Source organism: Hyaena hyaena, unplaced genomic scaffold, assembly GCF_003009895.1.
Source record: "Hyaena hyaena isolate Hyena2069 unplaced genomic scaffold, ASM300989v1 scaffold_120, whole genome shotgun sequence".
NCBI lineage: Eukaryota > Metazoa > Chordata > Mammalia > Carnivora > Hyaenidae > Hyaena > Hyaena hyaena.
Window position 1 is genome coordinate 2140358 of NW_024080752.1, and position 21500 is coordinate 2161857.

At 34.6% G+C, this 21500-nt stretch overlaps 1 protein-coding gene across 2 annotated transcripts in view; it reads left to right on the forward strand.

Annotated features, from left to right (window-relative positions):
• The window catches only part of SPPL2A (signal peptide peptidase like 2A), a 55483-nt gene that overhangs the window by 23765 nt on the left and 10218 nt on the right, over positions 1-21500 (forward strand). The window contains exons 4-14 of one of the 2 annotated variants that reach the window (XM_039237147.1): positions 192-281; positions 762-895; positions 9313-9464; positions 12874-12970; positions 13420-13521; positions 14737-14818; positions 15347-15421; positions 18646-18702; positions 18898-18951; positions 19384-19486; positions 21069-21146. In XM_039237147.1, coding sequence (XP_039093078.1) covers positions 192-281; positions 762-895; positions 9313-9464; positions 12874-12970; positions 13420-13521; positions 14737-14818; positions 15347-15421; positions 18646-18702; positions 18898-18951; positions 19384-19486; positions 21069-21146 — 1024 coding nt within the window. The remainder of the gene's footprint in view (positions 1-191; positions 282-761; positions 896-9312; positions 9465-12873; positions 12971-13419; positions 13522-14736; positions 14819-15346; positions 15422-18645; positions 18703-18897; positions 18952-19383; positions 19487-21068; positions 21147-21500) is intronic. The other variant, XM_039237149.1, reaches the window with a different exon arrangement.

A 21500-nucleotide genomic window follows, 5' to 3' on the forward strand; every position in this document is an offset into this window, starting at 1 on the left:
TAAATCAGTTTAAGTTTATGCTAAAAGGATTCCAATTTGAGAACTCTAACTATAATATCAAGAAGGAACATATGAAACTTTGTTTTATAACTTAAAAAAAAGTATCTTTATATTTAATGGAATAATGTGTATTTTATTCTGTAAATCTACTAGTAGCTCATAAGTTTACATAATATGTTTTTTTCTTTTAGTTTCCTCCTTCAGGGAACAAATCTGAATTTCATGATGTGAAAATAGTGATTGCATTTATAAACTACAAAGATTTTAAAGATATGAAGCAGGTAAATTAATAATTATGTATTTTACAAAGCTTATACATAGTACAATTCTTTACTTTTAGCCACTGATAATAAATTTAAATTGTACGTTCTCCATTTGCTCCCAGGAAGCTATAAAGGCCAGTCAGGTCTTTATTTGGGAAATGTTCACTTCCAAGTGAGCAGTAAGTGCTTCAGAGCCCCTACTTTAGAAAAGATACTGATGTGTTTTGATTTTTTTTTTTAACAATTTCTGGGTTATATCCTTTATCTTAGCTTTAAATCCCTGACAAGATATGTGTGGAACACTGAACTTCCAAGATTTAATAAACTAAAGTATAGCCTCATAATTATGATAAGAGAATACATCATGTTGTCAAAAATGGTTCTAGTGTTCTGAATTTTCTAATGTATAGTATCAGACAGAAATTAGAATATTGCTGCCATATGCTGTGGTAGAAAGAAAACTAATTCTTATATTTTAACTGTTACTTTGCCTTTCAGACTCTTGGAGATAACATTACTGTGAAAATGTATTCTCCATCGTGGCCCAACTTTGACTATACTATGGTGGTTATTTTTGTAATTGCTGTGTTCACTGTGGCATTAGGAGGTTATTGGAGTGGACTAATTGAATTGTAAGTTTAACTGAACTTCAGTGTTTTCGTGGTAGATGATTAAAAAATTATTGTTTGATAATCATTTTAATCATGTTAACATTTAAAATTTACCTGACCTCAGAATATAGTGCTAATAAGATCAGAGTGTGGGTTTGTCCTCTTATAGGTCATTTAACTTTTTCACTGATAAGAGAGTCATAGCTTCCTCTAACTCTTCTGCTGGTAGGATAACATTGAAATTACATTGCATTAAAATGAAAATGTTTAATTGTCTCTCATAGAAAAGATGAAGATACTTAGTGTCCTGATGTGCCTATTTATTTAGATTGGAAGAAGATAAGCAAGAGAAGGTGGGCCGGGGGTTTCAGCTCTTCTGGGTTCAGTCATTACAGTGTGACCTCATCATTCTGTTTAATGCTTTAGCAATTCTAAGGATATGAAGCATGTTCATATTTTAACTTAAATATAGAAATTCTAAAATCGTTAAGCTTCATATACGTTTTAGGGCAAGCTCCTCAAGAAGATTGGAGATGGGAGAGGAGTACATATAAGCTTTTTTATTAATAAAACATCATGATGAACAAAAACAAATAATTTGTTACCTTCAGTAGCCAGGTTGGAAGAGAAGGAGTTCTTTACTGACAGGATTATGGACTTTTAAAAATTTTTTATTTTAATTCTAGGATAATTAACATACAGTGTTATATTGCTTTTGGACATACAATACAATTCAATGCATTACTCAGTGCTCATCAAGATAAATGTACTCTTAATCCCATTTACCTGTTTTGTCCATCACCCTGCCTACCTCCCCTCTGGGGCAACCACCAGTTTGCTTTCTGTATTTATGAGTCTGTTTTTGCTTTTGTTTTTTAAATTGTTCACTTGTTTCTTAAATTTTTATATAAGTGAGATTATCTGGTATTTGTCTTTCTCTGACTTATTTAAGAGTACACCCTCTAGGTCCATCCATATTGTTGCAAATGGCAATATCTCATTCATTTTTAGAGCTAAGTAATATTCTATTGTATACATATATATACACCACTACTTCTTTATCTCTTCATAGATGGATGGAAACTTGGGTTGATTGCTTCCATATCTTGACTATTGTAAATAATGCTTCAATAAACATAGGGGTGTGTATGTCTTTTCAGATAAGTGTTTTCATTTACTTTGGGTAAATACCCAGTAGTGGAATTTCTGGATTATAACTCTATTTTAAATTTTTCTCTTTTTTTTAATTAAAAAAATTTTTTTTATGTTTATTTTTGAGAGAGAGACAGAGTGTAAAGGGGTAGGGGCAGAGAGAGAGAGAAACACAGAATATGAAGCAGGCTCCAAGCTCTGAGCTGTCAGTACAGAGCCCGACATGGTACTTGAACCCAAGAACTGCAAGATCATGACTTGAGCCGAAGTTGGACACTCAACCAACTGAGCCATCCAGGCACCTCTCTATTTTAAAATTTTAAAGAAACCTCTATATAGTTTTCCATGGTTCTTGCAGTGATTTACATTCCCACCAACAGTGCACAAGTGTTCCTTTCTCTTCACATCCTCAACAACACTTGATATTTCTTGTCTTTGATCTAACTCTTATGGCAGATATAAGATAACATTTTGAGTTTATTTTTCTGTATGGTGTGAGAAAATGTCCGATTTCATTTTGTATGGAGCTGTGCAGTTTTGCCAACACAATTTGTTGAAGAGACTTTCTCCCATTGCATATTTTGACTCCTTTGTCAAAGATTAATTGACCATGTAATTGTGGGTTTATTTCTGGGCTCTCTATTCTTTTGATCTGTGTGTCCTCTCTTGTGCCAGTACCATACTGTTTGGATGACTACAGTTTTGTAGCGTATCTTGAATCTGGGATTGTGATACCTCCAGTTTCGTTCTTCTTTTTCAAGATTACTTTGGCTATTCAGGATCTTTTATGATTTCATACAAGTTTTATGATCTACTTCTATGAGAAATGCTGGTGGTATTTTGATAGGGATTGCATTAAGTCTGTAGATTGCCTTGGGTAGTATGGACATTTTAACAATATTTGTTCTTCCAGTCCATGAGCCTGGAATATCTTTCCATTTGTGTTTCTCAATTTCTTTCATCAGCATTTTACAGTTTTCAGAGTACAGGTCTTTGTACAGTGGTCATCCCCTTTGATTAAGTTTATTCCTAGGTGTTTCATTATTTATGGTAAATAATGAGACTGTAAAAAAATGGGACTGTTTTCTTAATTTCTCTTTCTGCTACTTCATATTAGTATATAGAAAGGCAGTGGATTTCTGCTTACTGATTTTGTATCCTGAAACCTTACTGAATTCATTTATCATTTCTAGTAGTTTTGGGGTGGACTCTTTAAGATTTTCTATATATAGTATCATGTCATCTGCAAATAGTGAAAGTTTTACTTCTTACCAGTTTGGATACCTTTTACTACTTTTTCTTGTCTGCTGTAGATAGGACTTAACAGTACTATGTTGAATAAAAATGGTGAGACTAGACATCCTTGTCTTATTCCTAAACTTAGGGGGAAAGTTTTTCATTATTGGGTGTGATATATGGCCTTTATTATGTTGAGGTGTGTTCTCTCTAAACTTACTTTGCTGAGAGTTTTTATCATGAATGGGTGTTGTACTTTGTCAAATGCTTTTTCTGTGTCTATTGAAATGATCATATAGTTCTTACTCTTTGTCTTATTACTGTGATGTATCGCATTGACTGATTTCTGAATATTAAACCACCTTTGCATCCTGTACAAAAATCCCACTTTATCGTGGTTAATGATTTTTTTTAATTTATTGTTAGATTTGGTTTGCTGATATTTTGTTGAGGATTTTTCTGTCTACGCTCATCAGAGATATTGACTTATAGTTCTCTTTTTTGTATGTGGGGGGTGTCTTTATCTGATTTTGGTATCAGGGGACTCTTGGCTTTATAGAATGAATTTCGAAGCTTTCCTTCCTCTTATTTTTTGGAATAGTTTGAGGAGAACAGGTATTCTCCTGTGAAGCTGTTTTGTTCTGGACTTTTGTTTTTTGGAAGTTTTTTGATTTCTGATTCAATTTCATTGCTGGTACTCTGTTCAAATTTTCTATTGCTGATTCAGTATGGGAGATTATATGTTTCTAGGAATTTCTCCATTTCTTCTCAGTTGTCCAGTTTGTTGCCATTTCATTTTTTCATAATATTTTCTTATAATCCTTCGTATTTCTGTGGTGTTGGTTGTTATTTCTCCTCTTGATATTTGTGATTTTGTTTGAGTCCTCTCTTCTTTTCTTTTTTAAATGTTTATTTATTTATTTACAAATAGTTTATTGTCAAATTAGTTTCCACATAACACCCAATGCTCATCCCCACAAGTGCCCTCCTCCATGCCCATCCCCCCCTCCCACCCACATCCATCAGTCCTCAGTTTTTGTCAGCATTCAAGAGTCTCTCATGGTTTGCCTCTCCCTTTCCCCCACCATTTCCCCCTTCTTCTCCCCCTTGTTCCTCCGTCAAGTTCCTCCTAATCCTCCTATACGTGAAAACATATGGTATTTGTCCTTCTCTGCCTGACTTATTTGACTCAGCATAACACCCTCAAGGTCCATCCACGTTGCTACACATGGCCAGATTTCATTCTTTCTCATTGCCATGTAGTATTCCATGGTATAGCTAAACCACATCTTCTTGATCCATTTGTCCGTTGATGGACACTTAGGCTCTTTCCATGTTTTAGCTATTGTGGAGAGTGCTGCTATGAACTCCTCTCTTCTTTTCTTTATGAGTTTGGCTAAAGGTTTGTCTTTTCAAAGAACTACCTCCTGGTTTCATTGATCTGTTATATTGTGCTTTTTAGTTTCTATTTCCTTTATTTCTGTTCTGTTCTTTATTATTTCCTTCCTTCTGGTTTTGTGTTTGTTTCTCCTTTTTCTAGCTCCTTTAGCTATAAGGTTTGGTTGGTTGTTTGAGATTTTTTTCTGCTTCTTCAGATAGGCCTATATTGCTAATAAATTTTCCTCTGAGAGCTGTTTTTGCTGCATCTCAAAGATTTTGTACCTTTGTGTTTCTATTTTCATTTCTTCCCATGTAATTTTTTATTTCTTGTTTGATTTTTTTTTTGTTGACCCATTCATTGTTTAGTAGCATATCATTTAACCTCCACGTTATTTGTGGTCTTTCTGTCTTTTCTCTTGTGATTGAGTTCCAGTTTCATAGCATTGTGATCAGAAAAGATGCGTGGTATGATTTTCATCTTTTTTCATTTATTGAGGCTTGTTTTGTAGTCTTATATTTGGTCTTTTGCAGAGAATGTTCCACGTACACTTGAAAAGAATGCATGCTCTGCTGTTTCAGGATGGAATGTTGTGAATATATCTGTTAAATCCATCTGGTTCAGTGGGTCATTCAAAGTTACTGTTTCCTTGTTGATTTCCTGTATGGATGATCAGTCCTTTGATTTAAGTGGGGTGTTAAATTTCCCTACTATTATTGTATTACTATCACTTACTTCCTTTTTGTTTGTTGTTAACTGTTTTTATGTATTTGGGTGTTTCCATGTTGGATGCATAAATATGTACAATTGTATGTCTTCTCATTGTATTGTCCCCTTTAGTTATATAGTGTCCCTCTTTGTCTCTTGTTAACAGTTTTTATTTTAAGGTTTATTTTTTCTAGGGTGCCAGGGTGGTCGATCAGTTAGGTGTCTGACCCTTGATTTTGGCTTAAGTCATGATCTCACAGTCGTGGGACTGAGTCCCATGTTGAGCTCAGCCCTGGGCATGGAGCCTGCTTGAGATTCCCTCTCTTTCTCTCTCTTTCTCTCCCTTCTCTCTCTCTTCTCTCTCTCTCTCTCCCCTGCCTCTCCCCCTTCCCCTCTCTCACTCTCTCTCAGAATAAGTAAACATTAAAAAATAATAAAGTCTGGAGGAGGGCACTCGTGAGGATGAGCACTGAGTGTTATGTGGAAACTAATTTGACAATAAACTATTTGTAAAAAAAATAATAATAATAATAATAATAATAATAAAGTCTATTTGTTCTGATGTAAGTATTGCTGCCCCAGCTTTCTATTCATACCCATGTGCATGATAAATGCTTTTCCTTCCTTTCACTTTCAATCTACATGTGTCTACAGGTCTGAAATGAGTCTCTTGTTAGGCAGCATACAGATGGCTCTTGCTTTTTTTATCCATTCTGTCACCCTTTGTCTTTTGATTGAAACACTTTGTCCATTTACATTCAAAGTAATTACTGATAGATATGTACTTATTGTCATTTTGTTACCTGTTTTATGGTTGTTTTTGTAGTTCTTCTCTGTTTCTTCCCTTGCTCTCTTCTCTGACAGTTAGTTGGCTTTCTTAAGTGATATACTTGGATTCCTTTCTTTGTATTTTTTATTTACTTTTTAAAATTTTATTTATTTATTTTGAGAGAGACAGAGACAGCATGAGTGGAAGAGGGGCAGAGAGAAAGGGAGACAGAGAATCCCAGCTGCCAGCACAGAGCCCGATGTGGGGCTTGAACTCATGAAACTGTAATATCGTGACCCGAGCCAACACCAAGCATCAGACACTTAAGTGACTGAGCCATCCTGGTGTCCAAACTTTCTTTTTATTTTTTGCATATGGGTTTTTGATTTGTGGTTACCATTAGGTTTGTATGTAAATCTGCATGTAGCAGTCCATGTTAAGTTGATAGTCACCTACATTTGAACCCATTTATTCCTCTCCCCACCTCCCAGGTTTTAGGTATATGATATCATACTTTACATTTTTTTATTTTGTGAGTCCCTTGACTGATTTTTATAGATATGCTTATTTTTTACTGCTTTTGTGCTTCCTGCTTTTCTTACTCCTACTTATGATCTTCCCTTCCCATTCAAAGAGTTGCCTTAAACATCTCTTATAGAGCATGTTTGGTGGTGATGAATTCTTTTAACTTTTGTTTGGGAATTTCCTTATCTTTCCTTCTATTCTGAATTATAGCCTTGCTAGATGGAGTATTCTTGGTTGCACATATTTTCCTTTCAGTACTTTGAATATATCATGCCACCCTTTTCTGGACTGCAAAAGGTTTCTGAAAAGGGTATAGATTGAAAATTTAGCCTATACCCTTATGAGGTTTTCCTTGTATGTAACTGTTTTCTCTTGCTGCTTTTAAAATTCTCTTTCGAGGGGCACCTGGGTGGCTCAGTCGGTTAAGCGTCCAACTTCAGCTCAGTTCATGATCTCATGGTTCATGAATTTGAGCTCCACATTGGACTCTGTACTGACAGCTCAGATCTTGGAGCCTGCTTCAGATTCTGTGTTTCCCCCTCTCTCACCCCACCCCCCACGCTCTGTCTCTGTCTCAAAAATAAACACTAAAAATTTTTTTAAAATTCTCTTTCGAGATTATGAATTTTGAAATTGATGTGGCTGATTCTAAGGGTAAATAAAGATAGAAGTGAGTGTATGTGTGGGTGAGGGGCCTGATCTTAAAATACAAGAAAGAGAATATGAATCAGTGACAAAGAGGGAAAAGTTCTATAAAAAGTGAAATGATTAAGAACATAGGCACCATTTGCAACAACATGCATGGACTTTAAAGTCATTGTGCTAAGTCAAATAAGTCAGACAGAGAAAGACAAATTCCCCTGATATGTGGAAACAAACAAAAAAGGAACTCAGAGACACAGAGAGTCACATGGGTGGTTGCCAGAGGAAGGGATTGAGGGTGGCAAAATGAGTGAGGGTTATCAAAAGGTATAAACTTCCGGTTATAAAATAAGTAACTCTTGGGGATGTGATGTACAGCATGGTGACTATAATTGATAAGACTGTATTGTATATTTGAAAATTGCTAAGACTAGATCTTAAAAGTTCTCATCACACGAAAAATATATTGCTGTGGTGATGGATGTTAACTGTACCTACTGTGACCATTTTGTTATATATGCAAATGCCAAATCACCATGTTGTATACGTGAAACTAATGTTATATGTCAGTGAGTTCTTAATTTTAAAAAATGAACTTAAGGAGTGTCATTTAGCAAGTAAAAGGAGTTAAATTAAAAGAGGAGGGAAGAGAGAATAAAACTTAGGAAAGGGAAAATTTGCCAGAACAAGAACTCTTAACTGAGAATTACCCTGCCAAATGAAAGATGTACCTTATGCAAAAGGAAAAGATGCCTTGGTTCAGTTTAAAACTTTTCAGTAGAGAATTAGTCTTATTATAATGAAATCGTTGGTTCTCAAGCTCCTTAAACTCAAGATGGCATGAAAAAAAGTTTAGCTTTATCTTTCATTATGATATATATGAATATATGAATCTTCCACTGTGATAAAAATAACTTTAAGTGTACCTGTTTATAATGACAGATACCAAAGGTTAACACCTTTTCCCACTCAGATACTACTTTATTGACACTTCTGCTGATACTCTGTCATCAGCTCTGCAGTTGCCAGAATGCACTGGTGTAGCTGTCCCCAAACCCTTTCCCTGCTCTTTTCCCAGGCAGCCTCCCTAGAGTCACAAATACTCATTGTAGTGACCATTACAATCAACAATATTCTAATAAGAAAGTAGTATGTTGGTAAATAAGCAGTCTGGCAAATGGGCAATTTGATAGAAGTAAACTTTTCTTACCCTGAAGTTTGTATTGAGCCCAGACCTGATGAGAAAGGTTGATGTAAGCAAAGGAAATGAGAGTTTAGTTGACAGAGCTGAAAGGACTAGAAGTAAAAAAAGTATATAGTGAGCTCCATGTAACCGAGATGAGACAATGAGATGACAGAACAGAGACTGGTCAACATAGGGTGCTACTGACCCCTCTTCAACTTTTGTCACTGCCTTTTATTAGCTATGTGGCTTAGCAAGGGTTGTCGAGAGACTCAGAAACAATATTTTGCTGTCTTAAGGTAGGAGAAAGCTGGGTCTTAAACTTCTTGAATGCTTTGTAATACCCTGAGGAGCACAGAACAGGTATACAGTAAATACTGAGTTGATTGAAAGAAGTTCAAGTTGAAAGTTGATTTAATGTTTACCTGTAAGAGAAGCTAATCTTAGAAGTACTTTACTGTCTGTAAGTTGGTAATAAGTGTATAAAAAGAACTGGTTATCATCAGAAATTTATTACATCAGTGTAGTTTTCAAATTAGAAATATAAACATCTACGAACATTAATTTGTGTATATGGTAAATATCATCTGTTTCAATAATTTTGCCTCCAGAAAAAAATGCTCTTTCACAAGTTAGTGGTTAATAACAGATTATCTCTGGAACGTATACTTTATAGGGACCTTTTACTTTCTAGATTAAGTATTTTTTTGTTTGTTTGGTTTGCAGTTTTTTTAAAGTATATTACTTTGTAGTCAGAAGCAAATTTAAGTTGGTGTTAGAGGTTGATTTTAAAAATAACTGTACCTGGCAGATATTTTCTCAAGTTCCTGGGTATGTTTATGCAGGGAGAACATGAAGGCTGTGACAAACACTGAAGATAGAGAAATGAGGAGAAAGAAGGAAGAATACTTAACTTTTAGTCCTCTGACAGTTGTAATATTTGTGGTTGTCTGCTGTGTTATGATGGTCTTACTTTATTTCTTCTACAAATGGTTGGGTAAGAAGTCCTATTTTATATTTGCTACTTTTAGCATGCAATTTTTTCATTTACTTTACCAGATTTCCTTTAAGGTATTCTACCTGGAAAGCTTAAGCAAATAATTAAAAAGTGATACTAACTTTTTAAACTGTCAGAAGTGTTACGTCCCCATTACTCTGGGATAAAAATACTCAGATTGAAAATATACTACATCTTGAGATAAGTTCACTTCTTCATATGACTTGAAAGAATTGCTGTGACTCCTAAGTTTCCCTCTCTGCACATAAAGCTTGATAGCCCAATATCTAAGCAGCAGACTAACAATTTTATTATTTGAACTTTCAAAAAAACTTACTAACCTGTATTTGAAATTTATTCAGACTACTAATTGATTGCCTCTGCTCACTCCCAAAGCATGGTTTGTTCTTTTATCAGCTTGCGAATCAAGATGTGGTGCTCAAACTTTGTTTTGCTTGTATAAACAGTCATTATTGCACTACACCTAAAGACCTACAAACATACAAGTACTTGCCTATTGTCTAGATAGTAACTGATACTTTTCCTTTAAAAAGGTAGGGGTAGGAACTGTGCAGTCTTGCTCATCCCCTGGACAGTCTTGCTAGTAGCCTGAAAGAATTAAAATTTGCCATGTCTGGCTGATGTGCAGCACAAAGAAGGGGAGTCAGGATAAAGAGCAGTGCACCTGATAACAATTGGCAAAAACCCTTTGTAAAAACTGCTATGGACTGTAGGGCTTATTTAGAGAACGTTAGCACAGTTTTCTGGACTAGAAAACCGAGGTTAGTTTCAGCTTATTGTCCAATTTATCCTGTTCTGTGGCAGCATTTAAAAACAAGACCTATGACATATATTTCCAATTTAAAAAAAGAATTATTTTGGGGCACCTGGGTGGCTCAGTTAGTTAGATGTCTGGCTCTTGATTTCAGCTCAGGTTGCAATTTGTGGGATCAAGCCTGCAATGAGCATGGAGCTTTTGGGATTCTCTCTCCCTGTCTCTCTACCTCCGCCCCTCTCCCCCCTTCTCAATAAACTTTAAAACATGTAAGAAAAAATAATTATTTGAATGTTATGTCTATTTCAATCTGTTGCTCAGAGAAGAGATACTAGGAAAGTTATTTTTATTGTCATTGTGCAGCTAATTTTTCTAATTTAATATACAGCCTTCAGTTTTTTGTGTCTGACTCTCAGTTAATACCCAACCCTAAAGCGTGTTTCATTTTGGTGAGAAAGTTCTTTAAACTTATTGGTATTTAAAAAGTCTTGTTTATAAATGTAATTTTTTAAAAAATTTTAAATTTTATTTTAAGAGAGAGAGAACGTGAACAGGGGAGACAGGCAGAGGGAGAGAGAAAGAGAGAGAGAGAGAGGAGAGAGAGAGAATCTTAAGCAGGCTCCACACTCAGTGTAGAGCCCACCATGGGACTCAGTCCCACGACCCTGGGTTCATGACCTGAGCTGAAATCAAGAGTCAGATGCACATCTGACTTAACCACCCAGGGCACCCCTGTAAATGTAATTTTTAATGCAGAAGGAAGATCATTAAACCTCATGGTTTATCCCAGGACATGGCATTTTAATTATGACTGATTAAATCTATGTGATATTGCAAGGTTCATTTTTATTTTGGTTCCTTATGGTTCCTTATGGCTAAAGTTGCTGCCATTTTTAATACGTTAAAATTTATGAAGGTTCCCCTTATATTTAATGTTAAGTCATGTTCAAGAAAGTAACTGAAGATAGTTATATTAACGAGATTCTTTCCCATGCCTAGTCATTTTCTTAGTATAGTAGGACATTGAATAAAATACCTAAAACTCTGTTAGGATCTCTAGAGCATGATTTCTATCTACGTTTTAAAACTTGGGTTGGCAACCTTTGGTGTATGACTTACCAGACATAACTTCGCAATCTTTGTCTTTCTTACTGTTTATGTTATCATATATAACTAGGAATAACAAATAACAAGGAAATAAAAAAGTAATTTGTCCAAGTTCACCAATTAGAAAGTGGCCAACAGTTAAAAACAAGGATATCAGAAAATTGGGGGGTGGTATCTATGTTTCTGAAAAAGGAACAGTTTTGCAGACCCATGAATAAGATGTGAGTTGTCCAGCTACAGAAACAGCAAGATGCCAGATGATTTTTCAGGCTTTTTTGTGACATTCTAAAGATGCAATAAAAGCTTATTGATTAAAAAGAAGAAGAAAGATTGATTTACTGTCTCTACTCTCTTTCTCACCTACACAGAGTAATAATTTTCTGAAATTTAGTGGAACTTGAAAAATTCAGGTAAAATTTGTATTTCCATTGTGAAATTTTGAGAAAATTAAGAAAGTGACTATTTTGAAATACAATAATATCTTCCCCTGTTTATGAATAAGAAGATTAAATAATTGTCAAATAACTATAGCTAATATAGAAAAATATTTGTGAATCTTAGCTGCCTTACTTTCATATCATAACAGAGGTTTATTTAAATGGATTTGGTTTTACCAAAGATCAACTTATTAGAGATAAATTGCATCGTAGGAAAATATAGATAACATGGTTAATGTCTAAGATAAGTGTCAGCTCTCATCCTTAACCTGCATTTTTAAAAACATTTATATTGTTTTCTTTCTTTTTTTTTAAATTTTTTTTTAAAATTTCTTTCTGAGACAGAGAGAAAGAGAGAGAGAGCAGGGAAGGGTCAGAGAAAGAGGGAGACACAGAATCCGAAACAGGCTCCAGGCTCTGAGCTGGATGTCAGCACAGAGCCCGACGCGGGGCTCTAAGCCACGAACCGTGAGATCATGACCTGAGCCGAGATCAGACGCTTAACTGACTGAGCCACCCAGGCACCCCTCTTTCTCTTTTCTTAATGTTTATTTATTTTTGAAAGAGGGAGCGAGCAAGCGAGGGGCAGAGAGAGAGAGAGGAACAGCGGATCCAAAGCAGGCTTGGCACTGACGGCACAAAGCTCAGTGTGGGGCTCAAATTCACAAACCTAAGAGATCATGACCTGAGCAAAAGTTGGCCATTCAACCACCTGAGCCACCTAGGCACCCTATTTTGTTTTCTTAGTCCATTCCTTCCATTCAAAAACTTAGAAATGTCAGCTACTCACTTTGTAGATGTCTTTGACAGATTAGTTTGAATCATTGAATGATAGAAAATGTAGAGCCAGCTTCAGCCCTTGAGTAATCCTACTAATGTGTAATAGAACTAAAACAACACATAAAATACCCACTCTTCAATAAAACTCAAGATCTAAATATTTTTAGTTAGTAATGTATTCAGATTATAGGATGGTCACTGCATTGAAAATATCTTTGAGTAAGAAAGCTAAAACTTAATTTTGCTTATATAAATACTTATCACATTTCCTTTTGTTCTCTTATAACTTAGTGTCTTGTTTTTTTTCTAGTTTATGTTATGATAGCAATTTTCTGCATAGCATCAGCAATGAGTCTGTACAACTGTCTTGCTGCACTAATTCGTAAGATACCGTGTGGACAATGCGCGTATGTATCTCTTACAAGGCATTCTGTAATGTTGGTATTTGTAATTTAAACAAATAGGGAAACAAACAGGGAAAAGTAGGAGTGCTGTTTTAAACCTGTGCAATCCAATATACATGTGTCTGTTTAAATTTAAGCTAATTAAAATTAAATAAATTTAAAAATTCAGTTCCTCAGTCTTGTTAGCCACATTTCAAATGCTAATAACTACATGTAGCTAGTGGCTACTATATTGGACAGCACAGATCTAGAACATTTCCATCATCACAGATAGTTCTGTTGAACTGATGAGTATTTTTTGATGTATTATTTGTTGTACTTAAATCAAAACTTTTAAATTGATATTTCAATAGCTTTCTTGTGAATGTGGTTAACATTTGTCATTTCTCATATTACATGAGCATTGTATTTCATCTACAGAGTAAACTGACCTATGTTGATCTATTTTTTAGGATTACGTTTCGGGGCAGAAGCATTGAAGTGAGACTTATTTTTCTCTCTGGACTATGCATAGCAATATCTGTTGTTTGGGCCGTATTTAGAAATGAAGATAGGTATGACGACTCAGTGTATTTGCTCTTAGATTAAGAATGCATTATTTTATATCTTGCTTGATAATTATGTGTTTTGATTAGTATGGACTTTTTTGCTTTTATCCCAGAATACCATAGTTTTGAAACAAGTTAAAGAGATACTTAAATAAGCAGATCTTATCCTAATGGTTCAAGGTCATGTAGAGAAGGAACTATGTATTATGATTTAAACATCTAAGCTGAAATAGGCTTTGAAAATATACTTAATTATGGTATACCCACACAAGTACAATGCAGCTTTTAAGGATGAAGAGTTCTATGAATTGATATGCAGTGATTTCCAGGGTGTATATTTTTATGTTTATTTATTTATTTTTGCGAGAAAGAGAGAAAGAAATCAAAGGAGGGGCAGAGAGAAAGGACAGAGAGAATCCCAGACAGGCTCCATGCTGTCAGCACAAGAGGTGGATATAGGGCTTGAACTCATGAACTGTGAGATCATGACCTGAAACAAAATCAGGAGTTGGGATGCTTAACCAACTGAGCTAGCCAGGCACCCCTCCAAGGGTGTATTTCTTAAGTGAGAAAAGGATATCTAGAGTATGCCATCTTTTATATGAGAGGAAATACACAGGTATCTGTCCATTTGCAGGAACGATAACCAGAAAAAAGTTTTAACTTTTTAATGGTCTACTAATAAAATTAATAAAGCCCAAAGCCACTTAGAACCTAAAATTTGGAAGCAAAGTGTATACAGTTTTAGGCAGCTTCAGTTGATAATGATGCATATCAGTTCCTTGTAAAGTATGTTACATAGCTCTCATTTCCTTTAGATTGCAGCTATCTGGACATACATTAACACTAATTTCCTTTGTTTTGAACTACATTTCTAAAAGAGACCTGTGTATAAGTTCAGGGGTTAAAGATAAGTATGCACTTATGCATATATAAAGTATGTATGCATATATACTTTATACGCGTAAAGTATAAAGTATCCAATATGTGTTCTAAGGTAGCTTTTTGACTTTTTCTTAGTATAGTAGTATTCATTACTCTAGGCCAGTAAACTGATAAGTATGGAGAATATAAGAGGTTTTTTGGTCATTACAATTGCTGCTTAATAATCAGTCAAATCATAGCAGTTGAATGGTATCACTTTAGTGATCTATTTCTTTTGAAAAGTCCCATCTGAAAATAACTACATAAACCAATCAGAGTAACTTCTTTTGATTTTAGGTGGGCTTGGATTTTACAGGATATCTTGGGGATTGCTTTCTGTCTGAATTTAATTAAAACACTGAAGTTACCCAACTTCAAGGTAAAGTATACTACGTTGCTAGCTAAAATAATTCTTTTTAAAACAACTTTATTAATGTATAATTTGTGTATAAAATGCACCCATTACAAATGCAGTTTATTAAAGTTTTACAAATGAATAATGTTGTAGCCACCATCTTAATTATAGAGCATTTCTTATCTCTTCAAAAGCTCTGTTCTGCCCTTTTGCTGTCAGTCCTAATCACCAGCCTTAGCCAGGCACTGATTTGGTAGCTAAAATATTTTTAATCATTTGTATAATATGTCAGTTTCATAAACTCTTTATAGACAAATATCAACAAAGAATATTTCTTTGACTTAGTGATTCATTTTTTTTTAAGACTGGGATAAAGAAGATAAAATTTTTAATGTGATCTGTAGAATAAAACTATAAATAGTAATAACTGTTAAATGCTTTTCAAAAAATAGTGTTCAAATATAGTTTCACATGTTTATTTGTACTTGCAAAATAATATCTCTTAATTTAGATATTGGAAATGTGACTTAAATTTGTTTCTTTTTTCAACAGTCATGTGTGATACTGCTAGGCCTTCTCCTCCTCTATGATGTATTTTTTGTTTTCATAACACCATTCATCACTAAGGTATGATATTTGAAATGCATAAGAAACATGCTAAAAGATGAGAATCTTAAACCTGCTCTTAGATTATTGATTTTGCAGGTGTTTGCCATTGAGTGCATTCTAATTCTCTTTCAGAAATTGTCATTGAAATTGGCCTTCTACTAGAGGATTTTTTTTAAGCCTTTAAGTTATTCTGCTAAACGAAAAATATCTCCTGGCTTATCATGAGAACATACATTTTCTTCCTATACATTTTAAAGTAACTTTTCTCATTATAAAACAACAAATTTTGCTATAGACAATATAAACAGCAAAACGAATGAACATGTGTCATTGCTACTTTCCTTTCTGTACCCCTAGTTTGAGACTAAGAGCAACACACTGGAAGTCGAAGACCTAATGTGAGGCTCTATCACCTTGTTACCCTGGCAGGTCACTCAGCACTTTCGGCTTCTGTTTCCTAATCCATCCTATGAGGGAGTATTGGCTAGCATTCCAGCCTCCCTCTTCCATCAGTAGAATTCTTTTAGGCGGAACTGACAGAACCCACTGTAAGCTTTCTATATCAAAAAGGTCTCCTCTATTCAAAGCTGTATGTGGAGGCCAGGGTGGGGCTGGCCTCAGGAGAATCTAGACCCAGAGGCACATACTCTCCCTTTCCACTTCTGTCCACATGTTCATTGTCACAGTCTGGCTTTTTCTATGAGGTTAGAATCAGCAGCTGACAGCTCCTAGTTCCCCTATCCCCAGCCCTGCCCCTGGCTCTTCCATAAAATGGCAGTGCTGTTCCCAGAATGAGGGAGAGGTGTTGGGTAAGTGTGATAGTCCTTCATTACTTGTCCAGATTTTCTACCTTGTCTCAGTTCCTATCTTGGGAGTATTTTATTGCTCATTTCTCCTGGTTTCCCCATTTTATATTGTCTTATTTTGTAACTTTATAAATCATCTCTTTATTCTTTGTCATTCTCACATATTCAGTATCTGATACTATAATCACTATGTTTTTTCCCATTCTTTATCTTTTCTTTAGCCCCTGCCATCTGTGAAATCACTGTAAAACTGCACTTTTAATATTTGCTATAGCATAAACATGTTTCATAAACATGTGCCCTGTTGGGAGCTAAAATGCAAGTAGGTAGTAACTGTAGTTAACTGCCCCAAATTAAAGCTCAGCAGACCATTTTAACCAGAATCGTTCTGCGCCTTAATGATGAATCATTTCACTCACTGACTTTGTTGAGCAAAATTAACCTTTTCAAAGCATAGAATTAGTAGTATATAACAAAAAGTGTCAGTTAATGAAAGCATTATTTTAATGTTTATTTTTGAGAGAGATGGAGAAAGAGAGCATGAGAGAGGGGCAGAAAGAGGGAAACAGAGAATCCCAAGCAGGCTCTGCACTGCTGGCACAGAGCCCAAAATGGGGCTTGAACCCACGACCATTAGATCATGACCTGAGCTGACACCAAGAGTTGGACGCTTAACCAAGACTGAGCCACCCAGGCACCATGAAAGTATTTTTTAAAGTTCTGTTTAAAGGCATCCCATCTTGTGTTAATTTATTCGGTTCAAAAAAAGTGTTTTTGTAAGTCACTCTAAAGGGTCTTATAATGAAAGTAAAGCATTTTCTATACAAAGCCATTCTCATAAGTCAATAGATAGTCCTAGCATATGACATATATATTACACAGTGGATATAGATATGAACTGTACCTAAACCCTTAAAAAATTTTTTCCATTCTGTTTTAAGTCTCGGAATTTTAAAGATATAGAATAATATACAATAATAATAAAGATGTCTATGAACCCTCTCTCTTTATTTTCTGCCTAAAGAATTTTTCATCTTCTTTTTTTTCCATATTAGTTCCCACTGACTAGGAATGTGATTTCTAGTAATCAGATCTGGTGGAAAAAATTAAAAGTGCTCTTTGGAGTTCACTAGTGTAGATTTCCTTTAACACCTCAGTTTGGTTTGCTTGCTCTTATTGAGGCTATAGACCTTACTTTAGTAGGTAACTCAAAATGAAAATCATATATGTAATTTCTGATTTTTGAGTTTTTTTAACTGAAAATGTTAAGGATTAAACATTGGACATTTTAAACCTGTTTTTCAACTCTGCTGTTAACAGAGTATTAATGAGTAAGCAGAACAGGCAGACTATAAGAATGTGTCTTCATTTTTCCATCCACCCCTGTAACTTAGTATAGTATCTTGCAAATAGTACTTACTCATACGTCTTTGAACGTAGGAGAGGATGTCAGTGATGGTCTTTACTTAAGTATTTAAGATAACAGAAAATGAACCAAAATGAACTATGTCTGGAAATTAAATCACATTATGGGAGTTTGCTGTAAGGAACTGTATATAATATTAGTCTGTTTTCCTAACCCCCTGTGACTTAACCCTTCTGTAACCTGAAGCTTAACATGAGGAAAAGATTTCTGTAGCTAGAGATGATATCCTTCTTTCTCCTCAGCTCAGGTATCAGTGAAGTCCTCTTAAAAATACTAAAGTGATTTCTCCAGTGTTCCCCACCCACATGGAAAATATTTTAATTAGTTGATCAAATTCTCCTTAAATTCAGTATTTATTTATCTTCCCACTACCTATTTGGTGATACACTCATCATAATCTAAAGCATAGATGGGTGTTCAAGCAGTCTTAATTTGCTGCCTCCAAACGTTTCCCTTTCACAAAAGACTTGGCTATCAGGAAAGAATAAGGAACTCCTCACACAGCCCACACAAAAAGACCTTAGCCAGACACCATGGATGAAATTCAGCTAAGGTTAATGTTTTGATTGGGATGTAAAAAGCTGGCAGGGCTGAAACTGGACAGGAGACAGGCTTAAGATGCTTCTCAAGTTCTTTACGGCAGGGTCTTTTCAAGTTTGGCTTCATTGTTATTATGCTGAGTAGGCAGAAAGTCAAGTCTTTTTATTCAAATAAAGTTACCAATATTTATAGTTGTCAGTACAGATCACTGCCCAGATCTTCATTTGAATAACCTGTGTGTGGTTTATCTGCTAGTTTCTGATCATTGTTGAGCTCTAATAGAGTGTAGCTGTACGCTAGGTGAATTTTGTTTTAGATGGCTCCAGTTTTTGCTAGGAAAAAAGCTGTCTGCAGCCCATTTTTCATCAGTTTACTGTAGGCCATTAGCCATGGGGTCAGATCGTTCTTGAATACTGGTAAATTGTTCTCTTCAAATGATTGGGCAATTTCATCTTCCTCCTCACTTTTAGAATGGCGAGAGCATCATGGTTGAACTTGCAGCTGGACCTTTTGGAAATAATGAAAAGGTAGGGATGGCAATTAAATAGAAATGGCTGCCAGCATATATATGTGTGACCAGTTAATAATTTTGCCTTCCTGTGTAATTCATTGGTCATATAGTGCATGTTAAGGTATTGTAAAACTTTATTTCTCACAAAATATAGCCCTTTTCTTAGTTATTCTAAATTATTAAATACCTATTGACTTGGGTTTCATCCTAGAATGATGGAAACTTGGTGGAAGCCACTGCTCAACCCTCAGCTCCCCATGAGAAAGTAAGGATTGTATTTCAGATATGTTCATTGGACTTTAAATCATACCCTCTGAGACAAGATTCTTCTTTGGGGGAAAAAATCCAGATTGCAAAAAATAAAATAAAATAAAATAAAAATAAACCTATGTCAAGGCCTCAGTCTGATTTTTGGTAAAAAGGAAAAAAAGTTTAGATGCGGGGATACTGGAATAATACTGTCAACCCTTATGTGTTTTGGGTTTCATTTTTCCAAAGCTGTGTATTTATTTCTTTCAAGCTTTTCTATAGATTCAGAGTGTATATGTATAGTTTATGTTCTCTCATGTCAAGTTCTTCTAAAATGTCTATTTAAAAATGTTGAAATAATTACTCTTTTATCCTTCCCTTTCTAAAAGATATGGGTAAATATTCCTAAGAAGTTTACTGGTGCCTTTTTTTTCCCCCATAATTACAGTTACCGGTAGTCATCAGGGTACCAAAGCTGGCCTATTTCTCAGTAATGAGTGTGTGCCTCATGCCAGTTTCAATACTGGGTTTTGGAGACATTATTGTACCAGGTAAGCAGTTGTAACAATTTCAGTACAAATATACTGATGGTTTAAAATTGCTAAATGTTTAGTATCTATTAAAAGTTACCTACCCTGTATTAAATATTTGTTGCTATGGCTAGAGCTGGGTCAATGACCAACAGAGGGGAAGAAAAAGCATTTCAAGGGGTAGAAGTTAAAGCCCAAATGGTAACAACCAAGAATATCCATGGTTCAAAGAAGTTTCTTAGAGGAAACACCCAGGATCAATTTGACTACTTCCCCAAGAAAGTATGTAATAAAACTCTTCAGAAGTTGAATTTAATAATACCAAGTGTATTATAATTTCTATTACTTCTATTTTAAAATAACAGTTACATGGCATTATAATACAAAAAAAAAAAAAAGGCATATGGTCTATCTTCTTTGATAGTTGTTGCAGGTCTGCCTGCTCTCCTCACTGGGCAACCTACAGAATAAACTTAATCCCAGCCCAGTAATAGTATAACTTAGAAGTAATAACTAGTCTTTCTTAATCAAGTGAAAGATTGTCCTTCCTCACTTTCCTTGCAGTCTCTCTGTACTGTGAGGGGGTAAAAAAGTATGGCCTCTTCTGAAAAAGCCGTTTCATTTACATAGTAAAGCCAGATAGAGAGAAGCTAACAGCTCTGCCTTGTGAGCTGGCATGGCAAAGTCCAGTGCAGCAACTCTCTTAGTTCATTTTCTAGGATAGATCACATGTTAGGCCACAGAGCAAATCTTAGCAAGTTTAAGAAGATTGAAATTACATACCAAGTATATTTTCTGACCACAGTGGTATGAAACTAGAAATCAATAACAGGAGGAAAACTGGAAAATTCACAAGTACATAGAAAGTAAACAAAATAGTTTCAAACAACCAAAGCATCAAAGAAAAAATAAAAATAAATTAAAAAGTACTTTGAAAAAAATAAAAAGAGAAACAGCATTCCAAAACATATGAGATGCAACAAAAGCAGCTTAAGAAGTTTATACTGATAAGCACATAGCTCAAGAAAATAGAAAAACCTCAAATAAGCAGCCTAACTTTACACATAAGGAACTAGAAAAAGAAGAACAAATTAAGCACAAAGTTAGCAGAAAGAAGGAAATAATAAAATACAGCAAAAATAGAGAACAGGAAAACAGTAGAAAAGATTAATAAAACTAACAGTTGGTCCTTTAAAAAGTTAATAATGACAAACCTTCAACTAGACTAACCAAGAAACAGAAAACTACATCATTAAAATTATAAATCAAAGAGGAGAGAATACAACTGATACCACAGAAATATAATAAAAAATGTTCTCCAGATCATAGAATATTAAGCAGCTAATTAAAAATCATGTTTTTAAAGATTGTTTAATGGCTTGGAAAAATGTTTTAAATGGCATTACATTTTTTAAAAATCAGCATATAAAATTTTGTCCAGAATTTGTGAGTACCATGGTATAAAAATGAAGGTTAAATACAATGCAGTATGTGCTGATGCCATTAGTTAACAGTTGAATTTGTATTGCTGTTACTGTTCTATGAAAATAATGTGGAGTTTGGGTTTTCTTGGGGTTTTTGTTATTTGTTTTTTGTTTTGTAGGCCTGTTGGTTGCATACTGTAGAAGATTTGATGTTCAGACTGGTTCTTCTTCTATATACTATGTTTCCTCCACAATTGGTAAATTTTTGGTTTTATTTCTATTATGTTTGAATTATATTGTCTGTAGAAAAAGGTAGAGGTCTCAAAATAAGGAGTCCTGGATTCTAATTCTTTTATCGTTAACTAATACAAGTTTTTCCATCAAAAAGGAATAATACTTTACTACCTATATCATAAAGTTTTTGAGCTTTTAAAAAAATTATATGTGAAAGTAAATCATTAGGTTTTATAAAATGTTTATTAGAGCATCTGGCACATCAGTAATCAATAAATTATATAATATTAGATTTTCTTAAAATACTATATGAATAAATGTGTATGTATATAAACAAATGAATTTAGACACGATAACATCTAACCTAGGACAGCAGA